This window comes from Microtus pennsylvanicus, chromosome 20, assembly GCF_037038515.1.
Source record: "Microtus pennsylvanicus isolate mMicPen1 chromosome 20, mMicPen1.hap1, whole genome shotgun sequence".
In the NCBI taxonomy this organism is placed as follows: Eukaryota; Metazoa; Chordata; class Mammalia; order Rodentia; family Cricetidae; genus Microtus; species Microtus pennsylvanicus.
Window position 1 is genome coordinate 36,236,680 of NC_134598.1, and position 19,094 is coordinate 36,255,773.

At 49.8% G+C, this 19,094-nt stretch overlaps 1 protein-coding gene across 2 annotated transcripts in view; it reads left to right on the plus strand.

The window, feature by feature from the left end:
* Txnrd1 (thioredoxin reductase 1) overlaps positions 1-15,718 on the plus strand; it is a 38,689-nt gene extending 22,971 nt beyond the window's left edge. For both annotated transcript variants that reach the window (XM_075954165.1, XM_075954164.1), the window contains exons 8-15: positions 1,606-1,831; positions 4,454-4,546; positions 5,233-5,309; positions 5,633-5,789; positions 6,150-6,257; positions 7,496-7,591; positions 9,751-9,885; positions 13,959-15,718. In XM_075954165.1, the coding sequence (XP_075810280.1) occupies positions 1,606-1,831; positions 4,454-4,546; positions 5,233-5,309; positions 5,633-5,789; positions 6,150-6,257; positions 7,496-7,591; positions 9,751-9,885; positions 13,959-14,021 (955 nt within the window). In that variant the 3' untranslated portion in view covers positions 14,022-15,718. The remainder of the gene's footprint in view (positions 1-1,605; positions 1,832-4,453; positions 4,547-5,232; positions 5,310-5,632; positions 5,790-6,149; positions 6,258-7,495; positions 7,592-9,750; positions 9,886-13,958) is intronic.
* Positions 15,719-19,094: the final 3,376 nt, after the last annotated feature.

Genomic DNA, 19,094 nt, shown 5'->3' on the forward strand with positions numbered 1-19,094 from the left:
GCTGCTGCTGTCTGCAGTACCACAGTGACTAACGGGCCTGTAGGGAGCAAGCCCCACAGTTCTGAAGGCTGGGAAAGTAAGCCTGAGGCGCTGGCAGTGACTCCCGACTGAGTTCCTAGTTCATAGATGGTACCTTCCTGCCGTGTCCCTGTGTGGTGAAGAAGGTGATGACCTCTCTGTGGGCTTCTTTATAGGCTCCAACCCATTCATGGGAGCTGAACCTTTACACCTAACCATCTACTAAAAACCCCTTAGCAGCTGGTCGGTGGCACACACCTTTAATCCCAGCACTCAGGAGGCAGAGGCAGGTGGATCTTTATGAGTTCGAGACCAGCCTGGTCTACAAGAGCTAGTTCCAGGACAGGCACCAATGCTACAGAGAAACCCTGTCTTAGAATATCAAAAAATAAAATAAAAACCCCTTAACACTGGCACACTTGGACGAATTTAGCAGGAGTTTTGGTGTTTGGGCGCACAAAAGCTCAGACCCTCTCAGGCTCCACTCCTATTTTTTATTTTCTTAGAATTAGGGATTCTCTGTGTTTCCTGGGCTGACCTTGAATTCCTGGGCTCCAGCAGTCTTCCTGCCTCAGCATCCTGAGAAGCTGAGACTACAAAAATGTGCCAGCGTGGCCGACAGCTAAGCATTTTGGTAGTGATGGGCTGGAGATTGGTAAAGGCAGGGCATAGCCCAGGGAAGCCTTAGACTCAGTACATAGCTGAGGGCCACCCTGACTCCATGATCCTCCTGCTTCTGTCTCCCAGGTGCTGGGATTATAACTGTGCACTCCCTTACCCAGCTGTCTTCATATGTCATTTTAGCTTTTTTTTTTTTTGTCCTTTTTCCTGTCCTTGTTTGCTTTTTGAGACAGGGTCTTTCTATACAGACCAGTTTGGCCTCAAACTCAAGAGATCCTCCTGTCTCTGTCTCCTAAGGGCTAGGATTAAAAGTGTGCACTATCACACCTGGTTTAAGATTTTTTTTTAAAACCTCATATTTTTTTTTATCTCTCTCCCCCCCCCACCCTCATCTGTTTTTTTCAAGACAAGGTCTCACTGTGTAGCCCTGGCTGCCCTGAAACTCAGTCTGTAGACCAGGCTAGCCTCGAATGCACAGAGATCCACTTGCTTCTGCCTCTTGAGTGTTTCGATTTTTATGATCTCTTATCTGTTTTGCACTACAAAATTTTTGAGTTAAAATTTTATAACTTTTAATTTTGGAAAAATTAGATTTTTGAAGTTTTCTTCCTGCTCTTCCCTTCCATTCTTGATGCTGGGTGTTCCTGGTAAGAAGTAAAGCCCACCCAGGAGTGAAACTGAGTGGTAGATCAGTGGTGTGGGTAATGTTTCCAGTCGGTGCAAAATGGCGGTGGGATCTCATACCACAGGTTACACTATTGACTGTATTTAGCCACTACCATATATGAAAGCCGGCTGGGTATTTCCCCCAAGGAATAGTATGTAAGACCTTTTAGAATTTTCTCACATTATATGTATAGTGTCTTACCAGAAGTTCTAATTCTTGGGGAAGTGGAAAACACTTGTATTATCATCCATATCTGAACATTTTCCTCTTTCCTCTCCTTTCTCCCCTTACCTTTTCAGTGACGATCTCTTCTCCCTGCCTTACTGCCCGGGGAAGACCCTAGTGGTCGGAGCGTCCTATGTTGCTCTGGAATGTGCAGGGTTTCTCGCTGGTATCGGCTTAGATGTCACCGTGATGGTGCGGTCCATTCTCCTTCGAGGGTTTGATCAGGACATGGCCAACAAAATTGGAGAGCACATGGAAGAACATGGCATCAAGTTCATAAGACAGTTTGTTCCGATTAAAGTAAGTCTTATATTCCTGGGAAGAGGCAGGCAGGATTGGTGGTAGATGAAGACCTTTGAATGCTATAAACCACTAGGAATGCTGTGTTAGTGCACGAGTGTGTGCTTGACTGCCGCCTCAATGCCATTGTTCTTTACACACCAGTGACCCTGTCTTTGTTTCTTTTCCATTTATTGCATTTGCTTTTGTTGCTCACCCTGGTCTGCCGTACTTGGTACTGTCTGTGCATGCACACGACTGTATACTAGGCACTGTTTACACCTCAGGAGCTCTGCGTGCACACACCCGCACACTAGACACTGTTACATCACTAGGGCTCTGCGTGCACACACCCGCACACTAGACTGTTACATCACTAGGGCTCTGCGTGCACACACCCGCACACTAGACACTGTTACATCACTAGGGCTCTGCGTGCACACACCCGCACACTAGACACTGTTACATCACTAGGGCTCTGCGTGCACACACCTGCACACTAGACACTGTTACATCACTAGGGCTCTGCGTGCACACACCCGCACACTAGACTGTTACATCACTAGGGCTCTGCGTGCACACACCCGCACACTAGACACTGTTACATCACTAGGGCTCTGCGTGCACACACCCGCACACTAGACACTGTTACATCACTAGGGCTCTGCGTGCACACACCCGCACACTAGACACTGTTACATCACTAGGGCTCTGCGTGCACACACCCGCACACTAGACACTGTTACATCACTAGGGCTCTGCGTGCACACACCCGCACACTAGACACTGTTACATCACTAGGGCTCTGCGTGCACACACCCGCACACTAGACACTGTTACATCACTAGGGCTCTGCGTGCACACACCCGCACACTAGACTGTTACATCACTAGGGCTCTGCGTGCACACACCCGCACACTAGACACTGTTACATCACTAGGGCTCTGCGTGCACACACCCGCACACAAGACACTGTTACATCACTAGGGCTCTGCGTGCACACACCCGCACACTAGACTGTTACATCACTAGGGCTCTGTGTGCACACACCCGCACACTAGACACTGTTACATCACTAGGGCTCTGTGTGCACACACCCGCACACTAGACACTGTTACATCACTAGGGCTCTGTGTGCACACATCTGCACACTAGACTGTTACATCACTAGGGCTCTGCGTGCACACACCCGCACACTAGACACTGTTACATCACTAGGGCTCTGCGTGCACACACCTCATCAGGCCTGTGTCTGTTTCCATACCACACAGGAGTGGTAAAATTGGGCTGTGTCGTAGCTCAGCAGTAAAGAACAGAAGGCTCAGTCTGGGTTCCGTCTGCTAACACACGCTACAAGGGCAAGCCCATCACTTAGCATCTCACATGGGCAGCCCCTCTGGTGCCAGTGAAAGGGGTTTCGTTTTGGCAAAGTTTAGGGTTGTTTTTCCCTCAGTGAATTGACTTTGTTTGACTAAATCTCTTAGTGCTGGCGAGATGGCATTTGAAGAGCAGACTCACTTGTCAGATACTCAGTTTGTTCTCGTATAACTTAACCTCTCCGAGATTAGTTTCTTCTGGAAATTAGGATAATGGCAGCGTCTCTGTATTTCCCGTGAGGGTGGTGCTAGCTAATGTGTCTGAGGAGCTAGAGCACAGTGTGGCATAGACAGAGTTCAAGGCTCCTGTGCAGCCTAGCGTGAGAGAGAGCTTTGGGTGACCTTTCACAGGGGTCACCTAAGACCACTGGAAAACAGATATTTGCATTACAGTTCATAACAGTAGCAAAATTACTGCCAAGGTTTAGCAACAAAAATAATTTTATGGTAGAGGTCACAACATGAGGAACTGTATTAGAGGGTCTCAGCATCAGGAAGGTCGAGACCCACCAGTCCAGCTGACTTTAGGAACAGGTGTGGCACTTACATTTGCATTAAGGCTGTGATTAGGAGACAGTTGTGTTGTACTGCTGGGAAGGATTTGCTTTTCCGCAATGTAGCATCTTCCTGAATAGTGTCCAAGAGGCTTCTTTAGAGGGCCGGTGGACTGTCCAGTGGCGTCTGATGCCCTGAGCCTGTCAGTGGGTTGCCGTGAACGTCTGTGTATAGTAGGCTGGGGATGTTCGTGCTCCTGCTGATGAAGAAGCCTGTATCTCCTTCCCTGTATCCATAGCAACTGCGGCACGTCTGCTTCCACACATCTCCACTGTGAGTGTCAGTTAAATCCTAACTCACACTTCACTGTTGTCAGAGAAAGCCGAGTGAGCAGCGGTAGCCAGAAGGGATGCCCTCAGACTGTGAGGCAGTGGCCCTCAGAGTGACGATGAACCTGGAGACAGCAGTCGGTGGTGGCAGCCTTCGCAGGGATCGCACTGTGCCTTCTCTGTTTCCTCTTTCCCACGCTGTCCTCCATTTCTCTGTTTAAGAATTACCTGAGAAAAAGCCTGTCAAGTAAACAGTGCTCTGTTAGCCTGAAAGCAGGAGGTAAATAAAAGATGCTCATCCCGATGTTGCTACGCGAGGGGGATCCGTGTAAAGGCCCTCGCGGGGCTGAGTTCTGTTTCACCGGACGGAGCAGGTAGAAAAGGAGGAAACAGTTGTTCCCCTTGTTGGTGTCTCTAAGAGCAAAACTTGATTCCTTTTATAGGTTGAACAAATTGAAGCAGGGACTCCAGGCCGACTCAGGGTAACTGCTAAATCCACGACCAGTGAAGAGACCATTGAAGACGAATTTAACACAGTAAGGCTTGGGCCCAGGTCTGGCTGCATCCTTGGGGTGTCTGTTGTGTACTTCAAAGGACTCTCCTTTCTTTCTTTTCTTTTCTTTTTTTTTTTCGAGACAGGGTTTCTCTGTGGCTTTGGAGCCTGTCCTGGAACTAGCTCTGGAGACCAGGCTGGTCCTGAACTCACAGACATCCGCCTGCCTCTGCCTCCCGAGTGCTGGGATTAAAGGTGTGCACCACCACTACCCAGCTGACTCTCCTCTTTCTAAAACTCCTCCATCTTTGCCCATTCTAAGACACCTCAATGATTCTGATAGTAGGATCAATTTCAGCACAAGGATGGCGCCAACTGTCCCTTCTGTAACTCAGCATGCCGCATGTCAGGTGGCCACAGACAGCAAAAGTTGTTCATGAGTAGACTTCCTGTCCATGGTCTTCCCTTTTTGTCTCCCCTGACTGTCACTTAGGAAATAATTGAGCCATGGCCTGTGCTCTTCATTTTGAATGAGTCTTAATTAAGGCAGTGAGTTCCTTTCTTTTAAGGCCTGCCAGGGACATTTGCTGTGTCTGTTCAAAAGACTTCTAAAAACAAAAGGTTTTAGTTTACTTACACTCTTGAATTTTATTGATGAAATGTGTTTCCTGGGTCTGGGGGTCAATGGTTTAAGCTGCAGTCTTTGATAATAGTTTATTATTTTTTCAGGTGTTGCTGGCAGTAGGAAGAGATTCTTGTACGAGAACCATTGGCTTAGAGACGGTGGGCGTGAAGATCAATGAGAAGTAAGGAAGCGAGCATGGCGCGGTTGCTCCTTGCTCCGCTCTGCCTTGCTTTATCCAGTTAACTTCTGGCTTTGAGAGCTCTTCCTGCCGTACCCAGCAGTGGGTGGGTGGGACTGCCCTCAGTCTTGAGCACCATGGTAAAGGGTGTTTGGTTTTGCTTTTAAAAATGTTTTCCATATTTGATTTTTAAAGCAGTGGCCAGGATCTTCACTGAGCATTCTGATTCCTGTGCACGGGTTTATTTTTAGTAACTAGAGCCGTGTTCTTCTGCGGAGAAGAGGACATGGTTTTACTTCACTAATCGTGGCTACTGATGGTTGCAGGACTGGAAAGATACCTGTCACGGATGAGGAGCAGACCAATGTGCCTTACATCTATGCTATTGGTGACATTCTGGAGGGGAAGCTGGAGCTGACACCGGTGGCCATCCAGGCGGGGAGGCTGCTGGCTCAGAGGCTGTATGGAGGCTCCACTGTCAAGGTGAGTTCCGTGCCGTCACCCGTCAAGACATGTTCTTAATTCAATCACTGCTTGGCCAATCACTTAAGCACATTGCTCTTTCATCTAGTATTAACCCATTTCCATTATTTTATATTTTACCATGAGGCTCGTGGCCTACCGGCAAGGTTCCAGCTGGCAGCTTGCTTCCCCTACATGCCATCTCCCTGACTCCGCCTTCTTTCTCCCAACATTCAATTTAGTTTTCCCTGCCTGGCTCTGTTCTGCCCTGCTATAGGCCCAAAGCAGTTTCCTTATTCATTAACCAATAAAAGCAGCACATATACAGAAGGACCCTCCCCACATCATCTCACGTCTCCATTTTTTCTCCATTTGAAACAGTGTGACTATGAAAACGTCCCAACAACTGTGTTTACTCCTCTGGAGTACGGCTGCTGTGGCCTGCCTGAAGAGAAAGCTATCGAGAAATTCGGGGAAGAAAACATTGAAGTGAGTTTTCCTTCCCTTTTTCTCATGTTACTTACTTTAAACATTCAACGTGGTTTCAAACGTACAGAAAACTACAATTATAAATAGATCAGTGAGCATGTTTATTTTTTACTTTAATTTTTAAAGATTTATTTTTTTGTCCTGTGTGTGGGTATTCGGCCTGCTTGTGTCTCTGCACCACATGTGTGCCCTTGGAGGCCAGAAGGCATCAGATCCCTTGGAACGAGAGTTACAGGGGGTTGTGAGCTGCCAGGTAGAGGCTGGGATTTGAACCCTGGTCCTCTGGAGGACCACCAGTGCCGCTTGTACTGCTGGGCATCTGTGAATATGCCTAGAACCCACGGTCCATTTCTGATTATTATTTGAGGATAGGTTGCCTATCAAAAAAAGTTTTGGATCTAAATAATGTAAGAATGTTTCTGTGCAAGTATCAGAGCGAGTTCAAACCGCAGCCCTCACATAAACCCCACAGGAAGAATGCTGGTCACCAGCCTCCCCAAACAGCCGTGTGCACCAGGGTCAAGGGAACAAGGCAGAGAGGAGAGGATTCCTTCTCTGGCTTCCTCCTGGGCACACAGACCTGTACACACGTTTATTTACAGTTGAGCCTCCTCCAGTGGTTCACCCTCCTGACGCTGGGACCCTGTTTTACAGTTCCTCATGGGGTGGTGATCCCCAGCCATAAAATTATTTTCATTGCTACTTCATAACTATAACGTTGCTAGTGTTATGAGTTGAAACACAAATACCTGTTTTCCACGGTCGTAGGTCACCCCTGTGAAAGGGTCATTCGACCTCCAAAGGGTTCAAGACCCACAGGTTGAGAACCACTAACAAGGTGGTCACTTCATATTCTTTTTTTCCTTTTCTTTCTTTTTTTGGGGGCGGAGGACATTAATACTTAGAACTCCCTGTGTAAGCTAGTCTGGCCTTGAACTCACAGAGATCCACCTGCTTCTGCTTCCCAAGCTCAGAGATTAAAGGTGTGCGCCACCCCACCTGGCTTGCATTCTTCTGTAAGACAGTAATCACATGACTTCTTCATTTTCTTGGTCTTTTTGTCATATTACTTAAGGTTGACAAGTCATGTTGAAATAAGCAAGATTAGTCAAAGGGGCTTTGACAACAGAATTTCAAGTTGTTGTTTAACAGAGCGCTAATTCCTGAAGCGGCTCCACACCTGCTTGACAGCAGCACCCTGAAGGTAACGCGTCCAAACTGTCCTTGTGTCTTCCCAGGTTTACCACAGTTTCTTTTGGCCGTTGGAGTGGACGGTTCCTTCCCGAGACAACAACAAGTGCTATGCAAAGATAATCTGTAATCTTAAAGACAACGTAAGTGCAGTGGTGACCTGTGACCTTAGAGGTGACCTGTGACCTTAGAGATGACCTGTGACCTTAGAGATGGCGTCAGTGCAGTGCAGTGGTGACCTGTGACCTTAGAGACTGCGTCAGTGCAGTGCAGTGGTGACCTGTGACCTTAGAGATGACCTATGACCTTAGAGACTGCATCAGTGCAGTGCAGTGATGACCTGTGACCTTAGAGACGGTGTCAGTGCAGTGCAGTGGTGACCTGTGACCTTAGAGACGGCATCAGTGCAGTGCAGTGGTGACCTGTGACCTTAGAGATGGCATCAGTGCAGTGGTAACCTATGACCTTAGAGACGGTGACAGTGTGGTGCAGTGGTGACCTATAACCTTAGAGACAGTGACAGTGTGGTGCAGTGGCCAACTGTGACCTTGGAGACAGTGTAATTGTGGTGATGATATCATGGTGATGTTTAGCTTTTGACACTGCTCAGTTTTGACGAGGAGATGTGTCATTCGTGGCCAGGGTCTCGGCCCTCCTGTCCACTCATTCTTCCCTGTCCGTGGGCAGTCAGAGCACACTAGAGTGAGGGAAGTCAAGGACACTTGGAGCTTTGCTGTGTTGAGTGAAGAGCATGAAATCCTCCACCCCCACCCCCCCCAAAAAACCCCAAACCCAGGCATGCCGCTCCTCGGACCCTCAGCCACCTGAGTTCCAGACTGAGATTCAGACACCTTTGTTCCTACAGAGGTAACTGAGCCGTAGGCAGGTTCCTCCATTTCCCCTGGTTATTCCAGACCCGTGTTTTCCAAACTTTCTGCCTGTCACCACACAGTAAGAGTTACACTTTATATGATATTTCATAACACATACTCTCTTTAAATACTGCATCAGAAACTGGATGTCGATCTTAAACATCCCTTCGGAAAAACATGAATAAAACCAGACCCCGTGCTCCACACCGGGGAACTTGTTTAGATGATTGAAACGTCACCTTAGGGTTTGCCTGTAACGAAGACACATACTCTGTTTGAAAACTACTGTTGTAGATGAGACAGTTACAGAATTTTTTTTCAGAACCCAGAGTTTCAGGGCATTGCCTTGGATGCAAAAGTCAATTAGCAAATGAACACTCTGGAGTGACCCCTATTGAACTTATGCCGTGGATTTAAGGGACAGTTTTGTTGTTTTCTCTATCTCTTGGACATACGTTCTGCTCAAGCGTGAGGTGTCTTTGTGTCACCTGACTTCTCAGTGACTGGGTGGCCCTGGCTTTGATTGGCACTTAGTGTTCTACATGTGAACTGTTCAGAATTTACACACAGGCTAGTGAGCACCACGCCTACCGTGTACCGCAGGTCCATTTCCTGAGCACGCACCCGTGCACCTCAGGGTCTGTGTTAATGCATGCTGATTGGTTAGCACACCAGTGGCTAGTGAGGACTCCTGCCCCTTCTGCCCATTCCATGGATGAGGAAACCGAGTCCAGTCATTTCCGTAGCGAATGGCAGGGCTCTTAGGTTCCAGCCTGTGTAGCAGGCATGCCAGTGGGCCTCACTCCCTGCTGGCATACTTTCACTAGATTCCTTCACACCCTGTCTGGAACGGGAGTCTCTCATGACTGTTGAGTGTTTGCTTGTGTGTCTCTGCACATATATAAACTTTACACAATGTTTTGTGATTTAATTAGGAGTCACCCTCAGGAAATGGAGCCTGGTCCTTTTACTTTCCATGTTGTTTTTTGAAACAACAGGAGATGTAGCTCCCTGGTAGAATGCTTGTTTAGCATGCTAACAGCTCTGGGTTGGTTCATCTGTCACCGCACAGACAAAAGCCCGATTGTATTGTCATGTTTCCTGCATAAGGATATACAAACCTGGTATGTTTTAAATGTCTTTAAGACTACAGCACATGGGTGTTCCTTAGCCACACCCCAAGCCTCCAGTTGTGTAGAACATAATAGCAGGACTGGCAGCAGAGGGACCTTTGCCTGTTTCTTTTGTTTTGTTTTTCGAGACAGGGTTTCTCTGTGGTTTTGGAGCCTGTCCTGGAACTCGCTCTTGTAGACCAGGCTGGCCTTGAACTCACAGAGATCTGCCTGCCTCTGCCTCCCGAGTGCTGGGATTAAAGGCTGTGGGAGAGAAGAGAGAGCAGCCTAACCGTGTCGCTTTATTCTCTATCTTAGGAACGTGTCGTGGGCTTTCACGTGCTGGGTCCGAACGCCGGGGAAGTGACGCAGGGCTTCGCAGCCGCACTCAAGTGTGGGATGACCAAGCAGCAGCTGGACAGTACTATCGGAATCCATCCCGTCTGTGCGGAGGTGAGTCACCTTCTAGACTGGGGTTCCCCTTTCCTCCTGTTGATACTGCCTCAGCAGAAGGCTCACCTGCTAGACTGGGGTTCCCTTTCCTCCTGTTGATACTGCCTCAACAGAAGGCTCACCTTCTAGACTGGGGTTCCCTTTCCTCCTGTTGATACTGCCTCAACAGAAGGCTCACCTTCTAGACTGCGGTTCCCTTTCCTCCTGTTGATACTGCCTCAACAGAAGGCTCACCTTCTAGACTGGGGTTCCCTTTCCTCCTGTTGATACTGCCTCAACAGAAGGCTCACCTTCTAGACTGGGGTTCCCCTTTCCTCCTGTTGATACTGCCTCAACAGAAGGCTCACCTTCTAGACTGGGGTTCCCCTTTCCTCCTGTTGATACTGCCTCAACAGAAGGCTCACCTTCTAGACTGGGGTTCCCCTTCTTTCATATTTACAGCTGCTAGTATAGATCAGAGACTGCAGATAAAAAGTTGTTGAGAATACTTAGAGAAGCGGCCCTAGATCTTTTGTTTACCATTGGTCATGGTGGCACACCCCTTAATTACAGTGTTTGAGGACTCAGAGACAGATCTGTGTGAGTTTGAAGGCTAGCCTGGTCTACATAGCAAGCTCTATGCCAACCAGGGCTACATAGTGAGATCCTGTCTCAAAGGAAGAAAAAACAATAACAAAACCCCTCACGACTTTTATTACAATAATGCCCTAAAGTTTTCCCATGGTGATTATTTACTGTCTAGTTAGTTGCCTGGAAAAGCCTCAAAGCTGAAGATGGTGTGGGCCTCTGAGCTTAGAAACACTGAGGCAATAATAGAAAGACTGGAAACTTCCTGGTCCCGGCCTCTGGGTGTCAGTGTTCCCTCACTGTCCCCGATTATCCAGGCTTGAATGCTGTTGCCGGATAGTGTTTATAAGCTGAGTGTTAAGTGAAAGACTCAGTGGTTTAGGTGTGGGCTGATAATGGTGATGTTTGTGTACAACAGCCGCATGCTACGCTCGCGTGCGTGTGTGTGTGTGTGTGTGTGTGTGTGTGTGTGTGTGTGTGTGTGTGTGTGCGCGCACGCGCACGTAGGAGGCCTGTGTTTGTGCATTCCTAGTGGTTATATCTGCAGTTCATGACTGGTTGGTTTCTGTTTCCAGTTGTGCTTGGACACCTGAACTCTTTGAACATGTGAAAGCCAGTTTTGAAAAGACACAGAAAGGGAAGGGCTGAGGAAATGGCTCAGTAGGTCAAGTGCCTTTTGCTCAAAAGCGGACCTGAGCACTCTGATGTGGTGGCCTGCCTCTGTGACCCCAGGACTGGGGTGGGGGCTTGTCAAAGGCTCAGGGAATGGAAGCAGGTGGATCCTGGCAGCGGGTTCAGTGAGAGACTGTCTAAAAATAGAAGGTGGGAAGCAACCTAGTGCTCACCTCCGCATGCACAAGGCCATTGGTTCAGTCCTAGCACTTACCTGGGCATGGCAGCACACACCTGCAATCCTAGCCCTTAGGTAGAGGCAGGAGAATCGGAAGTTCAGTCATTCTCAGCTACATAGTGAATTTATGCACCACATAGGCTAAAGACCCCATCTTTAAAACAAACCAGAATGCAGACACAGGAAAACACAGAGCTTCTGTCATTAGGAATGTGTCCTGTTCCAGACTGTCGGCAAGCATCAACTACTGACCTGTTCTCCAAACAGGCACAGCAGAGTTGGGGCATTAGCCGTGGCAGAGCATCTAGACCCTGTCATTTGCCACTGCGCCCGCTGAGTCGGTGGCCACTCTCCCTAGGGTTCTTCCCGCACAGAAGGAGCAGCTTCCCTGGAAGGCCTTGTTTGTTGGTGTATCATCCTTGCCTGTGATCTCTGTTTGACTAGAAATTAGAATTTTAACAAATCAAAGGCTTTCCAACTGCAGAAATCTTTTTTTATGGGAAAGGGTTTGATCTAGAAAAGTGAAGTTTGCCTCTCAAAGGCACGTCTCTGCTGAAGGCTGAGCTGCTTCAGGTAGCTGAGGCAGTGTCCAGACACTTGGTGTCCAGAGTGTGGCCCCGTGTGGTCCCCGGGATGGTTGCTATGCCCCTGAGAGAAAGGGATGGAAATAAAGAGAAGGGTTCAGAAACTGGAGCCATCACAGTTTAATAATACAAAATGAGTGCTAATTTACATGTATTTTAAGATTTCATTTTCCTAATGCGTTTTATTGAATCTCACGAATGTCAGGCCACAGACAGATAGACGTGATGGCAAATTAGAGGCCGGTCCTGAGCTGGCGTGAATTGTTGTAAAGTGGCCACGGCACCCGGGCCATGACTGCCATGCAGGAGAACACTAAGTGAACAGCCTGCTGCCATCCCTCTACACCCCAAGAAACAAAATTAAACTTGCAGGTGTTGGGAGCCAAGAGTCTGTGGGAATGGATTCTCTTGTTCATTCTCCTACCCCCGTAGCGGGAAGCGCTCTTCTGATGGCGTCTTACACTATACATAGTGCCGTCATCCTAACAGCTATTTTCATTATCACACATTGTCCCTGTCTCATCCATAACGCACATTTTTTAAACAAAGGAATTGTGTTTCTTTTCAGAAACAGTTGGGCTGGCTCACAGAGTGTCAGCATCGAGTGTAAGGGTGCTAATGAGCCTTGCAGAATTCGGTGCGAATGGACCTTTTTCTGTCGTTACAAAAGGGATTGCCTACTTCAGGGATTTCATATTCTTGCTAACAAAGATGAATTCTCTATTACAGTCCCTTGGCTTTGACTGTGAATTAGTCGTATTTTAGGAGTTGGGCTCTCAGGCGTGAATTCGCGCACCGCGGCTGGTTTGTATGAAAAGGCTGTGTCTCTGCCCGAAGGTTAAGCCAGAGCAAGGGCTTTTCAGGATTAGGAACCTTCTTTCGTACATAGGCTGCTCGACTGATTTCCCGCTGCTCTGGTCCATATGTATCAAGACGGCCTTGATTTCTTGCTCTTTTCTCCCTGTACTAAGTAATGGTTCGTCTGTGAGTCGTGGTATTCTGAATGCCGACAGGGGAACTGCTCTGAGCTTCAAATAAGTCTGGGTGACTGTGAGGTCCTGTCTCAGGTATATGGGTCAATAAGTAAGTTAGTGTTTGAGAACCAGTGAAGGTATTTGGCAGGAAATTATGTTCCAGAATATGCTAGTGAGGTATACGCTGTCCCTGTCAGCTTCCCCCAGACCCTTCTAAAATGCACTGTGGTCTTCAGTTTAAGGGGGGGTCTGCTGGGCAGGGGCGGTGGAGCCTGTTGGTCACAGTTTAAAGTCCCCTCTGCTTGTGCTGACGTCTGAAATAGTGAGAGGGCAGGAAGAGCCTACCATGTCGTTAGTGTTTGATTTTTGTGAGCAGAGTCACTAGGGGCCGGCCTGGTGATTGAACCCCGAGAACTTCACAAGAAAAGAGGGTGGAGTGAGACAAACTCCTGAGAGGAGCTGGGAAGAATTCAGCCGTGGGCACACTATGCTTACAGTAAAGTCATTGGCGGGTCGGGCGGTGGGGGGGGGGTCCAGTTCAGGAGATTGCCTGTGTCCGTGTACCCACAAGGAGCTGCTCCCAGAATCAGCACCGAATACTGACAACAGAAGCTAAGGTGGAACTCAGCAGAGCTTTCTGGCTATTGTGATGTTCATGCATAAAGGCCGGGCAGTCTGTAAGGTGACCTGGGTCTACAGGGTCTCACCACAGCTCAGCCGTGGGCAGATAGCTGCAGAACAGGACCAGAACACGGGAGCACTGCTGTGGGGACAAGAGGAAAGGGGGTGGTGACACCAGCAAGAGACACGACAGTTCCTTCCATGGCTTTGATCTGTATGGGCTGGGGTTAGCTCTCCAGTGTGTAAGAACAAGGGTAGGGAGTCCCTCCTAACCACTAGCTTGTTGCACACGTATGAAACGACTCATTTTAATGCAGCTCCTCCTTTGTCCTCTGGAGCACTAGAGGACGTCCGTGTTGGACTCACTCTGTCCTGTTCCTTTCACCGCCACCTAAGTCATAATGCGCGAGGTGCTGCGTGTGGGCTCCTTTGCCCAGAGGTTTGAAACTTCTTCCTCTTTCCTGGTCTTTGCTGCAGATATTCACCACGTTGTCGGTGACGAAGCGTTCTGGGGGAGACATCCTCCAGACCGGCTGCTGAGGTTAAGCCCTGGTGTGGATGCTGCTGCAGGACTACAGACCACACCGCCTTGTTCCCTTGCCCACATCCTGGGCTCCCGGCACCTACCCAAGGTGCTGTCCTACGGCCACCAGGTCCCTGGGATCTCGTGGGTAGGAGGTGGCAGGTAGGAGGTGGCAGCATCACACTGGGGTCACCTTGACGGACTCAGACAGACATTTCGGCAGCGCATCAGGAGATGCGTCCATGAAGTCACCCGCCTCAAGCCCTCGCGGTGGGCAGTGACAGATCAGCTGTCGGACCTGTCCAGCTCGACCTTCCCTTAGGTTGTGTAATCTCCTTCTCACGCTGTCTTATGTCGATTCTCGTTTTCGTTTTTTTTCCCATGGGGTCAGTGACACTAGAGATAGGGAATGTTAGCAATCAGTTTTGTCTAATAGCATGTCTAATGTGGCTGGACTGGCCACAGTCTTAGTGTGTAGAAGGGGGATGAACTGGCTTACGGGAGCCACACACGTTTGTCCCAGGAAGAGCAATTGCCCTGTGACTAAAATACACTCATGGTTTTGCTGACCCGTGTAGCATCATCTGTTTTGGTAAGGCTTATGTCCCAAACCAGAGAGACCGTGGTCCACTTTGTGCAAGTTTCCCCGCTGCGCACAGCGCTGAAGCCGCTTAGGAAGGGAGGTGGTGACTTGGCTGGACTTCTCAGCTCTGTTGTGCGGCCCTCGCTGTAGGGTAGATTTTTGCCAGCACGGGATGTAGGACAACAAACGTCTTTCTCGATACGGTTTATTGTCCGTTGGTCTGAACCAACTGAGATTGTCTGCAGTGGAGAATGCTTAATCTGCTTTAAACTTGGGGTTTCTGGGAGGTGGATTTGGTTTTTAGCTTCTGTCCCCTGAGAGCTACATTCGTAGGCAAGCAGCTCTTTCCAGACACAGCACATAAATCTTGTGAGGTAATTACTTTTGTGAGGAAGCTGTTCATAATGTAAGTTATTATTATTATTGAACACAGGTGGATGTGAAGGATTTTCAATGAAAAACCAACTGGTTTTTCCCTTTTCTTTTGAACCCAGTGGAACTCTGGCGGCACCGCCGCTGGTGTTTCTGCAGTGTGATTTTGGCTCCTGGGTTATGTGACCGTGAACACGCAGTCTGAGGGCTGTGTTCACACCGTCTTTCCCACTATAAACAGCCATCAGGCCACCAGCCCTGGTCCTGTAGCTCCTTTTCTTGCCCTCCCCCCTCACCCATCTCTACCTGCAGTACTGACTGGTGTTTCCCAGCACACTCTGGGCCGCCTCAGGGAACCTGTGCCTGTCCAGTGTTCAGCACCTTCCCTGCCCCACGAGGCTCCCGCACGTCCTCATCCCATCAGCTCATGTGAAGACAATAGGAAGAGGAGCGAGGATGGGGGACCCGAGGGGAGTTGATTCTGTTCAGTTTTATTTATTTATTTTTAAACATTTTTTCTCCCAAGTCTGCCAGTCTCAGACTAGAACGACAGTGTAGGGTTAACTGTTCCTAATCATGTTGTGATTCTCTTAGTGGAACGGAATGTTCCGCCCCCACGAGAAGGAATTGTCTTCTTGTTTATGTTCTGTAATCGCACAATGTACTGTAACTCAGATTCCAATTCCATGTATTTTTGTTACAAATTTTCTGGGGAAAAAAAACGTGAACGAATAAAAGGTGTTACTGTGTGCCTTCTTATTGAGTGATGGTCGGGCTTTTGATGCTGCGGGGAGCCGAGCAGGCCCACGGCTTTGTATAGAAGGCTGACATTTGTACTAAGCCTCTGGTGCTATGCTATTGCCTGGGCTCTCTCAGCTGAGGTCTCCCTATAGGGTGCTGGTCCTTCAGTTACCTCTTCTGGTTCTGACTGTCCTGTCCACCCTGGTCTTCCATTGAATCACACTCTGGGCACACACCGCTGTGTACCAGGAGAGCTGGTGCCTCTAGCGTCTTCCTGTCACCCAGCTCACATTCCCCGCCCCTGGACATGCAGTCTCTGGTTTCAGTGACGTGTTCGCCGGTGATGTCACAGATCCTTTGCTCCACGCACCGGGTATTACGCAGAAGCAACCCCCATTTGGGGTTAGTTCTTAGCAAGTATCTTCCCGAAACGTATTTGCTTTTCACCGTGAACAGCTGTAGGCTGTCGTCAGTAATAGCTTCATGCGTGCCTTGAAGCGTGTGCCAGACACGGGTAGACATGCTGGCTGGCTTCCACACCACAGCCCCGAGAGGATGATGATTGGATGGCTTGATCCGCAGCACCTGACCGGAGGTGTGAGTCACTTCTTTCAGGATTTTCGTCGTCAGTTTGTGGTACACCAAGCTACGGAGGCCAGGCCCGTGGCACCAAAACCCAGCCTCAGTCCCCTTCCCACACTGCATCTCTGACAGGTGGGCATCCGGGGCTGCGCATCAATCCGTGGTCATGCACTCTCACAGCCGCCTGGACTCAGACGCTCCAACAGTCTACCCCTGCCGTCTCACTCCCGAACCGAAGCAGACCTTGCTCCTATACCACCCCTGAGCTCTCAGGCATGCAGTGAGGCCCAACTCTGCCAACTGGGCTTGCCATCCACTTTCTGTCTCCAAATACACTGCTGGCTTCCCTAAAAGGTCACTCTGTATTGCCCCAGCCTCCACCGTCTCCTCTCGGGGTTCACGGCATTGTTTAAGTGACTGCGTGGAGCTGGTCGATCACCCCTCTCCAATCTTTCACCTCCGAGCCTCCAGCAAAGGCCCTGCACTCTGGAAGTTGGCGTAACTGGCTTGGCAGGTAGGTGCAGCTTGGATCAGGACCCATGGGAGGTGGACGCAGAGGAAAACCGGGTCAGGAACCCACTGTCCACGGTTGTGAGCATGGTGAATAACCTTACCAGAGAGCAAAACGCATGCGTGTGTGTGGTGTGTGTGTGTGAGTGATGTGTGTGTACGTGTGTGTGTGTGCGTGTGTGTGTGAGTGGTGTATGTGTGTGTGTGTGTACACTGAATTAGATTCAGTAGGATTCCTCTCACCTGTGTGGATGGGCCCCCCCCCCACAGTCCTTGAGGCCCCGCATTGAGTAGATTTGACCGCCCCCAAGGGTGGGGGTGGGGCGGGGCTGCTGACCCCTGTCTGGCTGTGGAGAGTCGGTCATCCTGGTCACCTGAGAGCAGAGCTGACAGGATTGGGTATCGATGTCAGGTGTTGTGGTGCGTGCTTCCGCTTTCCGCGTCGCCGAGGCCGCAGAGGCAGAGGCAGGTCAGTCTCTTGTGAGTGAATTTGAGGCCTGCTTGGTTCACTCATGGAGTTCCAGGCCAGCTGGTGAGGCTGTCTCAGAAAACCAAAACGAAACAAAAAGATTGGGTGTTGTGTTGGTTTAGGAAACGGACCAAGGTGGCTACATGCGCTGGCATCCGAAGAGCCAGGGGTTAGCGGGTGGAGGTACCATTTTGGAGAGCTGCAGGAGGCATGGCAGGTCTATGGGCAGCCTTGGCTGGGTTTCAGTATGAGCAGGGGTGCCAAGCAGATGCAAGCCAGGAGTTGAGGAAAGAGAGAGTCGAGGGGCGAATGAGGGTCAGAACCTCAGCCAGGAGGGGTGTTCACAGGTGGGAAGGCCTCCAGGGCAGGAGCACAGGAAGAAGAAACACTAAGAACCATAGTGGCTCTGAGAACAGAGCCCCAAGAGGCTGGGGACCGTGTTGGCGGTGAAGGGCGGAGACGAGAGAGTGTCCCAGGCAGACAAGCGGGGCATAGCTTGAATTTGAGGTAAAAGGTGGTGGGACGGGAGGGTGGTGAAGGCTGGGAAAGTAGCCTGGGAGAGCAGGAGCCCGACCTGAGGCACCCGGACACAGGGAGGTGCTCACAGCTGCCTGGGCATGAGAGCCACCTCCTCCTGCCTCACCCCCGTCCCTCCCTGGGTATTGGCTGCTTATTCTTATTGTCAGCTGGACACAAACTAGAGAACAGTTGACCTGTCCAGATCAGACTGGCCTGTGGGCTTGTCAGTGGGGCATTGCTCTGACAGATGGTTGATGTGGAGAGGCCCAACCCACTGTGGGCGCTATCTCCAGGCTGATGGCCCTTGAACCAGACAAACTGAGCAAGTCAGTAACCAGCGTTCCTCTAGGGTCCCTGTCCTGACTTCCCTCAGTGATTGGCTGCTACCTGGAAGTGTAAATTGAAATAAACCCTCTCTTCCCCCAAGTTGGTTTTGGTCAGCCTTTTATCCCAGCCGGCTTCGGGTACAGGGAATTCCTGCTGCAGTCCTGACCTAGGTTTGACTCCCAGCTCTCCCTCCTGGTAGACAGCTTCATTCTGCCTCCGGTCCCTCATCTGTAAAATGTGAGCTTGTACCTGGCAAGCTAGCAAACGGATCACCTTTTTGTTCAGTAATGAGCTGGAAGCTGAAGGAGCAAAGCATTGTACCAGCCAGCGTCTGGGTCTCATCCTCTCCTGTCCGTGGTCTTAGATGCCTGAACTTGCCCGTGCTTCCAGCCAACCGGCGCTCACAGCGATCCCAGGCTCATCTAGGAATTTCACACTTTCCCTGGACTGAAAAAGCACACAGTGACATATCATAGCTCGTGTTGCTCCTTTCTCTTGTTCCCATGGCAACTGCCCCTTTTCGATTTTTCTGCATCTCTAGCCGATTTCTGTTGCCTGTGTGTCATCCTTCCAACATCCGCTCGCATTCTTAATTCTGATCAAACAGAACAACCCGGCACGGCACGGGCAGCTGTGTGCCCAGCCCTTCAATCCTCAGGGTCTGGGAGGGCTCAGCGGGGGCCGCCAGGGAGGAGGTGGGAAAGCGGGTCATCTCTGAGCACGGTTAGCGTTGCTAAGATAGTAACAGCTGTGTCGTCTCAACTACTAAGTGTCGTGAACAAAAGGCCCAGCACTTGCCAAAGCCTTCAACTTTTTAAAAAGCTTCAGAAGGTGACGGCGCAAACCCGACATAAAGAATTGCAACGGCCTGATCTTTAAATGCCGCCATAGTAGGCTCTCAGCCTTTTGAGTCAGATGGATCCGGTGCCCATACATTCGGTAGATGAGCCTTTTGTTGTGGGGCTGCGTTTGGGGTGCCGGAAGATG